General features: G+C 52.0%; 1 protein-coding gene across 1 annotated transcript; it reads right to left on the bottom strand.

The window, feature by feature from the left end:
• Positions 1-922: 922 nt before the first annotated feature.
• Positions 923-8,589, bottom strand: DNAJB5 (DnaJ (Hsp40) homolog, subfamily B, member 5). Its single transcript, XM_006863065.1, has 4 exons — positions 8,065-8,589; positions 5,580-5,824; positions 1,656-2,257; positions 923-1,507 (listed from the first exon to the last, which is right to left on the bottom strand). Exons 1-4 carry the CDS (start codon positions 8,247-8,249, stop codon positions 1,274-1,276), a joined length of 1,266 nt encoding a protein of 421 aa, XP_006863127.1. The 5' UTR covers positions 8,250-8,589; the 3' UTR covers positions 923-1,273.
• Positions 8,590-11,766: the final 3,177 nt, after the last annotated feature.

Genomic DNA, 11,766 nt, shown 5'->3' with positions numbered 1-11,766 from the left:
CTTTATTTTTTTTCCATAATACTGTCATTACAAAAAAATACAAAAAAACTACTATAAAAACATTCAAGGTCTTGTCAAAGTGAGAAAATCTTAAGACCCCATCCTAGGACCTGGCTGGACCAGTCTTTCTCCCAGCTCCTTCACGATTTGACCTTTAGACAACTGTGGGGATGGGGTGGGACTACACAGGCATAAAAGGGCTGGAAATTCCTCACACAGCCTCCAAGATGGGTAAGAAATAAGTAGCTTCACATATCACAAAAGTGGGATTTGGAAGTTTGAAGGTGGCTAGGCCCTGAGTTCAGAGGTGTGGGGAGAAACCTGTGACCCTGAATCTCTTAGTGGAGAATAGCTGCCACCTGCCCCAAAGCCCTTTCTCTCCCTGATGAAGGTTGGGAGATGGACACTGCTCTTAGCCTTAAGACAGCAGGCCCCCTTCCTCTCCCTCTACCCTGGTACACACCAAAAGTAGGAGGAGACCAGAACTTCCTATTCTGTGGTGTGTAGGCAGGGGAGCTGTCAGAAAGCTGCTGAGGGCCTTGTTCACCTTCCTGCCCCAAATGAAAAGTGTCTCGTGCTCAATGGCCCTGTTCCCAGGGTACTGACTTGTGATCTTCCCTTCTGATCTCAACCCCAGAGAGGTACAGACACCTCTAGGTGAGTGATTCCCTTCTGATCTCAACCCCAGAGAGGCACAGACACCTCTTGGTGAGTGATTCCCTTCCGATCTCAACCCCAGAGAGGCACAGACACCTCTTGGTGAGTGATTCATGTGCATGAACATGGGTGTGTTAACCTTGGCTCTCTGAGTGTTGGACACTGTGGTTGGAGTGGGGTGGGGTGGGGAATAGGTGGTAAAGCAGTATCCTTTCTATTCTCTTTCTTCCCCAACAGAAGGAGACCAAAGAGAAGGGAGAGGAAAGGTATCAGCAAAGCTGAGAGAGGAAGGAAGACATGCTATTTACAGGCGTGGACAAGGGATCTCTATCTTCAAGTAGCACTCAGGTCACTCTCCAGCCAATGGCAGGAGTGGGAACTGGATTCAAAGTTAGTGACATGAAAATTGACCCTTGGACTGGGCCAGCTCTCCCCATTCCCCCAAGGCAGCCCAGCTTTAAGGGGGTCAGGGGCAGGAACATTTTCCTGAAAATCAGTGGCCTTTTTTGCATTTAGAAAAAGTTGCCAGTGTCTTGTAGACACTGAACTGGGTGCACACTGAGTGGGGGGCACTGGGGGTATTGCTGTGGTAGACTCTGAGCTAGCTGGGCAGAGCCTAGGAACAGGGGAGGTGCTGCTTAAGAATCTGTCTGGTCTGTGGTGTTAATCTGTCTGGGAAGCGAACTTTGAACTCAACGATGAGGTCTCCCCTCTGGGTGGGCACCTTAGGGAAAGGAAGCCCCTCCCCACGAAGTCTCTTCACGGTGCCTGGTTTGATGACATCATTGCAGGGCAAAGGGATCACTCGGCCATCGATGGTGGGAATGTTCACGGTGCAGCCACATAGTGCCTGGGGAAAAATGAGGTAGAGTGAGGAAAAGGTGGGAGTAGGAGGGAAAGAAGGGAAAAGAGTGACCCAGCTGGTGGGAAGGAATGGGACTATCTCCCATCATCTCCCTCCACATTCGCACCCAGTCATGGGCCCTACCCTACCCTACCTCTTTGAGGCTGATCAGGGCACTGTAGAGCACATTGGTGCCGTCTCGGCGGAAGTGTGCGTGAGGCTTGTCTTTGAGCACGAAGACGATGTCTGCAGGGATATTGTCAGGGGTAGCATCGCCCTCTTTGGGGAAGGTGATCTTGGTGCCTTCCTTCCAGCCACGCTTGATGACAATATGCAGGATCTTGTCCTCAGTGCGCACAGTTCGCCCATCAGGGTTGAGGCGCCGCCGTGTGATCTTCATGCGCTTGGTGGAGCCGTGGTAGATCTCCTCCAGGGACACCCGCAGTTCATGCACCACAGGTGGGTCCTGCACCTTGCGCCGAGGGTAGAGTGGTTCTGGGGCTCGTCTTGGACCCCTACTCAGCCCATTGAAGCCAAAGCGGCCAAAGGCACCAAATGGGTCCTCATCTTCGTCCACATCCATGTCATCGGGGTCAAAGCCACTGAAGGGTCGAGTGGAGCGGCTGCTGGCAAAGAAGATGTCAAAGGGGTTGGAGCCACCAAAGAAGGAGGCAAAGGTGGCATGGGGGTCCCCATGAAAGGTGTAGTGAAAGGAGCCGCTGGAGCCACCTGATGAGCCACCACCAGTCTTCAGGCCTAAAGGGAAGGAGAAATTAGGGGCAGTATGGATTGTTCTGGCTCTGTCCCAGTCCATGAGCCTAGAGAACCCACCCACTGTCATTGAGTCAATTCCAACTGATAGCAACCCTACAGGACCGAGGAGACTGGTGCCTTGGCTTTCTGAGACTGTAAATCTTCATAGCAGACAGCCTCCTCTTTCTCCCATGGAGCCGCTGAGTGGTTTGAACTGCTGACCTGCAGTTAGTAGTCTAATGTTTAACCCACTGTGCCACCAGGGCTCCTTGAGTCTAGAGAAGCAACCTTTAATTCTCTGAGAGGTCAGGCTAATAGAGGAGGCAAAGTCTCTAGCACGATTAATTTCCAATCTTAATTATATATTTAATAGTAATATACAATTTGAGGTTCAAAGAAGCTGAGTTATCCAGTAGGTATAAAAGTCAGGACTAGAGGACTTAGAAGATGTGACCTCTAGCCCTGTAATCTTTTCTGCATGCCATGGCCCAAAGACTTCTTACCAAGTCTTGAAAAATTGGCCCTTGGATCACATTACAAGTCACACCTGGGTTCCAAATCTTTGCTGATCTCTAGAAACACACAGGGCAAGAGATAGCCACATAGGATTTGAGCACACAGGGGGGCTAGTAAGTGACCTGTCCCAAATGAGGTGGGGACACAGACAGAAGGGAAGCCTAGGCTTATTCGGCTTCTAGCAGTGTCTTTTTTCCCTAATATCTGCTCAAACGGGAAAGTGTTATTAAGTGCCGTAGAGTCAGTTCAGACTCATAGCAACCTTATATAGGATTTCTGAGGAGCAGCTGGTGGGTTTGAACTGACCTTGTGGTTTGCAGTCCAGTGCTGATCCTATAGCACTATACCAGGACTCCAAAATGGGAAATTTTTTTTTGTTGTTAAATGCTGTTAAGTTGGTTCTGAGTCATAGCGACCCAGTATAGGGTTTCAGAGGAGCAGCTGGTGAGGTTGAACTGCTGACCTTGCAGTTCAAACCAACCTTGCAGTCCAGTGCATTTTGTACAGTGTCACAGGAGGGCCCAAAACAGCAGGAAAGTTCAGTAACAGGAAAAATGGAGATGGGCTTTCTCTAGAAGGAGTTTTCAAATGCTTTGTTCCCACACTCAGGGCTCACAAAGATGCACAACTCCGGGGGGCTGGGAGGGGGCACCATTGACACATTACACAGACATAGAAAACAATGGAAGGGAGCTTCCTGGAATTATAAAGGGGTAAGTCTTACATGCTACACTAATGCAGAGCAACCAAAATGCGTGACTGGACTGACACATTGAGGGTGGTGACCCCAGAACTCAGTTGTTCTCTTAGGTCTTGTCTAAAGGGCTCAAATTTCTGGAAGCAGCCTTCATGGGAGAGTAAGAGGGAGGCTGGCCAGGGTGGTAAGAGTATCAGGAGGTGGGGGAGGGTATTAAATGATTCAGAATAGGGAGGTTTCAGAGTGGGGCTCAGGCTAGGGGAAGGGGCTTTTCTCTTTGAGACTTTTCACCTAGAGCTTAGTTGGTCTTGGAAGCCTGAGCCTAGTCTTATTTCCAAGGACTACATGGGGCAGATTTGAATTTTCTTAGAGAGGCCAAGTGGCAGGCAGTTTAAGGACCTATGGCAGCTGCCTCCTCAGCCCTCCTTAAGACCCAGGGTCTATTTCTTCTATGGGGGAGCCTGGGAAGGGGTTCATTAGCATATATGTTTAGGGAGCATAGCAGAGCTCAATGAGAGAAGGCAGTTGGCCTGACAGTGCCAGAAGCGGATAATTGTTCTCTGTGGGGATTCCTATTCTACCACCACCACCCCCTTTCAGGCTGAGAACAACTTGTCCTCAGCCAGGACTGCTCACAGAGACTGTGTGCACAACTGATCTGACTGGCTGCCGGGGAGGGGGCAGGGTGAACAGAAATACAACTGACATTTCCAAGGCTGCTTTTTCCTCTCTAGACGGTTTCCCACTGTAAGGCTGTGCTGAATCCTCAGGGGCCTCTTGGTATGGTGGTCTGCACCAGAACCTGCACTTTGTCCTTCACTTACGCCTGGTCTTACAGGAGGGGTGAAGTCCCAGCTGCTTTCTCAGCTCCCACCTTCTTCCTTTTAAACCAAGGTGAGGCCCAGGGGAGAAACAAGTGCAATTCCTAGACAGGTCATATGGTGGCATAGGATCTGTGCTGCCTCCCTCTTTCCCACACTCTCCTGTGTTCACCCTTCCATCCCAAAGAGAAAATTCTTAGCTGGGAGGACCCCGGAGATTCTAGTAGGTTCCTAGTTGACCTGCGAGTTGGTAAGTGTTAAGAGGTGAGTGTGTGTGTGTTGGGGGCTGGGGGAATGGAAAGAGCTAGCAGCATGGAGAATAAAAGTGGAGGTTGGGAGGACTGGGGTGCACAGAGGATGGGGGCAGAGAAACATAAAGCAGGGAAAAGGGAGGAAAAGAACATTCTTTTGAGTACCTACTTTGTATTAGAAACAGTACATATCATTAACCCATTTAACTTTGAGGCGGTTGAGTAGGAGGAAGAGAATGTTAAAGAAAGGTGGATGCTGTTAGAAAGGAAGGGCAGTTCTTCTCAGGAAGGAGAGTCCTCAGCTGTGACAGTGTCTCTTAATATAGCCTGACAGGTGCCTGTGGCTGGCGGGTGGCAGGCGGCCTGAGGGGCAGGCCCAGAATTAGCAGCTACATCATGCTCGTGGGATGTGCTGGGAGGAGCCACCCTCTCAGAGGCTTTATTTGGACCTTTCCTGCTGCCCTGTGTGTGGCCACCAACTACCCCAGGGAGGGGGTAAGATGCCAGCAGCAGTTCCCTTTCCACCTTTGGATCCTTGCCACTTCCTCTGGGAGGCAAAGATCCACCTCCGTTCTGCAGACCTAAAGGGGGCAACACTCGCTCTAGCTCAGAGCTCCAGTGGTTAATTCCCAGACTGCTTAAGGGCCAAACTTTTATGCTGATGGATGTCAATGTTCTGTCCTTAGGGAGCCACACATTCCCTCTCCCCAGCGGTCCTCATCAGCCAATGAAGCAGCAGGGATTTCGGGCAGGACTAATAAGGCTGCGAGGAAAGGAGGGGGAAGGCCTCTAGCTCTGACAACTAATCTTCAGGCCTCTCCAAGACCTGAACTTGAGAAAGAAGAGGGGCAGAGAGAGGCAGGGGGAAATGCTAAGACTCGGTAGTGGGTGACCTCTTCTCTCATCCAGGTGTCAGTCCTGGAACATTTGCCTTCCTCATCCCCTCCTCAGCCTCCAGCTCCTTGCTATGAGAACTGCTTCACCCAGGGCCCCGGACAAGGACAGGAGTCCAGCATCAGGCTGGAACACTGCCCTCTTACCTTCCTCCCCATACTGGTCATACAGGCCTCGTTTCTTAGGGTCACTCAGCACATCATAGGCCTCTGCTATCTCCTTGAACTTCTCCTCAGCGTTGGGCTCTTTGTTCTTGTCTGGGTGATATTTCAACGCCATCTTCCGATAGGCTTTCTTGATCTCATCTTCATTGGCCCCCGAAGGGATTCCAAGAATCTTGTAATAATCTTTTCCCATCACAGCCACTGGACCAGCACTGGTCTCCTTGTTTCTGAAAGAAAACCAGGGCCAATCCCTGATACCCCTGTTCCTTCTGCCTTAGTCCTGCTCCTGATGATCCTATAATCCCTGAGGGGCTTACTGTGTGACCTTCAGCAGGTCATGCCTGTTCTCTGGGCCTCTGTCTCCCCATCTGTAAAATGAAAAGTTTGGACTAGATGATCTCCGCTCGCTCTGACATTCTAGGATGATGTGATTCTTCCTCAGCTCTTGGGTTTTCCTAGCAGGAAGCTGGAGGTTGTGGCCTACTTCCTGGGTCAAGGCTGAGGCCCAGGTCCTTGAGCTAGACCAAGGACCCTGAGAGGTCCTGCTGAGTGAGGCAGCAACCATGGACTGACAGACCTGCACACAGAAGCTGGTGAAGATCAGTGGACTGGGTGAGGTCACTGGAGCATCATGGTCTCCTACGCCATGCCTTAGGCATTGTGCCCGGGCTGAGGGCAGCTGGGGCAGTGGCTCAGGACTAGGGACAGACCTAGGGATTCAGCCAGCTGTCTTAGCCAGCTAGGCTGAGTCAGGCTGTGGGTGTCTGGAGCCCTTTCTGCCATTGGAGACCCTAGGCCTCCCTGCTTCACCACCCCTCACGTGTGACTCAGATCAGAGGATGACTCACAGCCTTTGGAAACTGCTGCTTCTAACTTCATTAACAGGGGGTGACACTGTCCTTCCCCTACTCAGGGCAACAGTTCCCTGTACTCATTCTCCAATGTCTACACACAAAACTGCATGTGAAGCTGTGTCTGTGTTAGTGAACAAAAGCATTCCAGTAGTAACGTCTTTAAAAACCCTAACTGGTAGAAGATGATTGGGCACTGACCACCATTTCCTTAATACCTTCCCTACCATTCCTACCAGTACTTCCCTCTCACTGGCCCCCATGCCCCAGGTTTTTCAGGATCTGGCCCAGTGTCAGACCCACACTCCTCTGATGGTTCCTTCCAGGCTAGATACATGGGCATTTGGTATGTGAGGGAGAAATATCAGGCTCGAAGTCTTCTAGTCTCCCACTCCTCCCCCACGTGTTCATTGTGGATATGAAGGGAGGGGGACGTTCGTCTAGCTGCAGCTAGTTGGGGGAATGGCCAGAAGCCATTCTTCAGCCCTTCGGAGATTTGGCCAACTCCTGCCAAAGCCAGGAGAACCAGAGTCTTTCTAGCAATGTCCTGGGCTGGCAGCCACAGCTGAAGCCTGTCTTTCTGCCTCTGACTACTTCACAGCAGTGAGGTGTATGGGGGTGCCCTGACTCATGGCAGGGTAATGGGGAGGCCACCAAGTCTCCAGGTAGGCAGGGACAATGGCTATAGCTCCTGCTCCCACAGGGCCTGTTGCAGGTGGCTGGGTTGACTCATGGTTTGGAAGTCACCTCACTCTGACAAGAAGGCTCCATAAAGCTGGGTACTCCCCCATGTCCCCCATCAGTATGTCACGCTTGCTGGGGGAGGCAGAAAAGAAAGAGCATCTGGGGGAGGGTAGCCATTTTCGGAAGCAGCAGTAAAAGCCGTCTGAGAGGGAGTGGGGGAGTGGCGGCGGCGGCGGTGGTCTGCCATCTCTGCTTGAACCTATACTTTCTTTCCCCAGGGACTGGGAAGGAAGCCTAGCCCACCAAGAGGGTGCCTCAGAGAACTACAGCAGCTTCCAGACAATGGGGATTCCATTCCACTCACCCTTCTCTTGTCCCTGCATGACCCCTTCACCTGGTCACCTTCCTCCCTGGGATCCACTTGCTGGCCGCTCAACACACACAGGACAAGCTCCCAGGAACCACCTCCTTTCTTCCTTCTTTTCCTCCCTTTTTCCCTCCCCCTTTCCCACAAGCCATGTGTTGGAATGACAAAGGAGCCCCATGGCATGGTACTGCCTTTGATGGAGAAAAATGAAAAGGATGTTAATGTAGAAGCAGGAATGGAAAATTGGGAGCAAGGGTACAGGGAGTGGAGATGATTGCTGTAGAAAATGAGGTACTGATGGAGGGGGATGAGGATGATAAGGAAATGACTGAAGTGAAAAATGGCTTCTGACAGGGTTAAAAGGGAGAGACAGGGAGAGTTGAACTAGCAGGAAGAGAAACTTGTGGAAAATGGATACTTGAAGGGTTTGAGCCCGGGAGGAAGGTGAGGTAGAAGGGGTATTCTTGTATGTCATGGGGATGAGATGGAGATGATATGAGGATGGGATGGAGGCAGATGGCTGATGGGAAGATGGGTATGAGTGCCCTTCTCCAGAGGGACTTACCGAAACTTTACAAACCCATTCAGCGTCCACGCTCGAAGTTTTAGGGGCTCCAGCTGAATTTTAAACATCAAGCTGGCTAAGAAGTCTTCTCCCCAGAAGTGTGGGAAGCTTCGGAAAGCTCCTCGGGCCTCTTGGAGTGGGGGTGCTGCTGGGGGTGGGCAGGAGAGCACTGTGCGCTTAAACATGCCCAGCCAAGCCCCTCACCTCTGGCTGCTCCACTGGAGCCTGCTGGGAAAGCTGCAGCTCTGGACGCCACCTCCTCAGATTCTCAGAGGCACTTGCTCAGCAAGGCCTTCCTGGTGCAGCTGGAGTCGGACTGGATCCCCAGATGTGGCGTGAAGGGTAGGGTCCAGCGGCCACCTGCTCTCAGGTGCAGCAGTCTCTGGCTGATTGGGAGTGACTGTGTGGCAGTGTGGCAGAGAGGCTGTGCTTGTGAGTGGCAGCGTGTGTACCTCTGACAGGTGTGATTGTCTGTGAGGGCCTGAGAGGCAGTGAGCTCCCTTCTCGGGAGGATCCCACCCCAATCCCAAGAACCTACTCAATGAAGTCACTGACGGAGTCTCCTCCCTCGCAGATGGGCGGGGTGGGGGAAAGCAGAGCTTGCCCGGGACAAAAGGCACAGCGAGGAGAGCAGGGAAGGAGGAGATGGGAGGGGGCTTCGGCGTGGGAGGGTGGTCGGTGATGTCACTGGCGCTGGCTGGCTAGGCCAGCTCTGAAAGCCTCCGCCCCGCGGAACCCAACCCGACCCGTCCCTCCCTTGGCTCAGACGCTGGCTGCCCCCTTCGGGGGCCAAGCCCAGGTCGTGGATATGGAGCACCTTAGCAGACCCCGAGTCCCCGCGCCCCCACGGCAGAGAGCCTTTGGGCCCTTAAGTGTCCCAACCCCTTGACACCCGGACCTCTGCCTTCGCGTTGTCCCCGCTCCCGGGCCCCCAGATTCCTGATTCGGCGCCCTCACCGGAGAGGAGCTGCGGGCACCGTCGCGGTCCGTCAGCCAGCTGCTGTCCCCTCCCCCGGCTTCGGCTCCGCCGCCTCCACTCAGGACAGGAGTCGCCTGCCCGCCGGCCGCCGACAGCGGGACGGGAAACCCGCCCCCATGGCTCCGCCTCTGTGCCTCCCCATTGCACCATCTGCCCGTCACTCAGTCCAGACCCTTCTGTGATTGGATAGCTTTCAACGAGCACCTCGGTGATAGCCACCCAGGTTCCGCCCCTGTCACCCCGCTACACGCGTACACATTCCGGGCAGTGATTGGTGTGGGTCTGATTGGTGCATATTGGGATCAGTCAATCACATCTCTGCACCATCTTGTCTTGTTATTGGTGAAAGGGACAGAGGGCGGCAACTCCACGCGCCCTTTGATTTTATTGGTTCGTCTGTGGGGCTCAGACCCGTTCTTAGGGCAAGTATGTCAGGCCAATCTCCAGTTTGAGAAGGTGGGACGTACTGCCCCCTTGCTCGAATCCCCGGAGAACCTTCTGGAAACTGTGCAACGTCAAAGGCAGCCTTAAAGGAAAACTGCGCCTTCCAGTTAGCCGTGACTTTGAGCATTCTTTCCTTTCTTCGCTTAGGAGGGTGAGAGAGAAAGTGAATAGTGCACTCTAGGAGGTGTAGTCCCTGGTCCAGGGTCAACCTGTCACTTCTTACCTGTCTTTCATACAGCTCAATCTGACCTGATTCAGTTGTACCTTACCTTGATCTTGAGTGACCTGACATGACCCAACTGAATCACAAAAAAGACCTCGATAGACCCGCAGCGCTGAAGTATCCTATGTCAGCACCTGGGTACTTCTCCCCAGGCTCAGCAGAGCCCCTCTTCTCATCTTCTCTGTATTCTTCTCATTCCCCACTCCATGAGCAGTCCTATCTCAGCAGCCCCCACAATCCTTATTTCAGTCTCCCTTTAAGTCTTCATTGTACTTTCCCTTTGAATTCTGCATGCTGTTGTTCTTGTGTATTGTCCTGTAGATTCTGACTCATAGCAACGTAATATGACAGAGGATTTTTATTGTTGTTGTTTTTAAGTGCCGTGGAGTCGTACCGACTCATAGTGACCCTGTATAGGGTTTCCAAGGAGCAGCAGTTGGGTTTGAATTGCCAACCTTGTGTTTCACAGTCCAGTGCTGATCCTACAGTGCTACACCAGGAGTCTCTCCTTTAATTAATTATTTTTGCTTGACTCTTATTTATGATCTTCTTTCTGTTGTCTCACTGCATAATTTTTTGTCTTGCCCTATTCTGAATCTTGGATTCCTGGTGTGGCACTGCAGGATAAGCACTGGACTGAAAGGTTGATTTAAAGTACAAGATTGGTGGTTCAAACTCATCAGCTGCTACTTGGAAACCCTAGACAGGTTCCTTATTAGTTGGAACCAGCTTGATGGCACTTAACAACAACAACAACAACAACAACAATTCTTAATCTTTTCTTTACTCAGGTGATCTCTCCTATCCTAACCCCATTTCATTAGAGTGAATTTCACCCTTTAGGACAGAATAGAATGGTCATGTAGGGCTTCCAAGGCTGTAAATCTTTACAGAGGCAGTCTGCCACATCTTTCTCCTGTGGATCCTCTCTGGTGGGTTTGAACAGCCCACCTTTCAGTTAGCATCTTAAGCATTGCTCCACCAGGGTTCCTTTCCCCTAGCCTTGATGTTGCTGTTAAGTGCCACTGAGTTGGTTTCAACTCATGGTGACCCTGTATAGGGTTTCTGAGGCTGTGAATCTTTGCCAGAGCAGAAGTCTGTCTCATCTTTCTCCCGTAGAGTGGCTGGTGGACTTGAGCTGCCAACTTGTGGTTCACAGACCAGTGCTTATCCTACAGAGCCACTTCGCTCCCCTAACCTTAGTGTTGGTAAGTGCTATGAAGTCGGTTTCCATTCTTAGCCGCCCTGTATAGGGTTTCCAAGAAGCAGTTAGTAGATCTGAACTGCTGACCTTGTGGTTCATAGTCCAGTGCTGATCTTATTGCACCACAACAGGAGTCCTCCCCTCCCCTAGCTTCCCCCATTTAACCCTTTATCTCAGCTTCCTCATGTCATACACCCTCAGAATTCCTTGTTGCCGTGCCCCCCATCCCATTAAACCTCAGTGTCAGTGTCCCTGCTGTTCAGAGCAGGCGGGGCTGCGGAGGCGGTCGCCAGCGGAAGCCGCCGCTTGAGCAGACACAGTGCCTGGCGCCCACGTCACCGTCTCCTAGGCCCATCTGTGCTAGAGGGAGCGGGGGTGGGGAGGGGGTAATCCGAGGGTGAAGAGGGGGAAGGGGTTTTGGGGGCTCAAAGATAAAGGAAGGGCCAGAGCAGGAGCTCTCACTGTCTTCTGCTACACCCCAAAGACAGAGTTCAGACACCCATTGTTATTGCTCAGTGCTGTGGAGTGACCCATGAGGTCATGTAAACTGCATAGGGTTGGACACAGGGTTGAAGAGCATCTGCGCCTGGTAACAGGGCAGAGTAGGGGAGGGGTCTAAGCCTCCTGGGGTCAGGTCTGCATATTCTTCCCTACCTGCCTTCTTTTACCCCAGGTATATAAGGAGTGTGAGGTGTGAAGAAAGGAAGGGTGAAAGGAAGGTGGGGTGGGAGACAGAATAGAAGGGAGGGGAGATGGGTTAGCAGGAAGAAGAGGGGCTGGAGAGATGGAGTGAGGAAGGGAGAGGGAGTGATGAGGGAATGAAATAGTATCAAATGGAGATGGACAAGGTAG

This window comes from Chrysochloris asiatica, unplaced genomic scaffold (assembly GCF_000296735.1).
Source record: "Chrysochloris asiatica unplaced genomic scaffold, ChrAsi1.0 scaffold00053, whole genome shotgun sequence".
Lineage (NCBI taxonomy): Eukaryota > Metazoa > Chordata > Mammalia > Afrosoricida > Chrysochloridae > Chrysochloris > Chrysochloris asiatica.
This window is presented reverse-complemented; position numbering and strand designations above follow the sequence as displayed.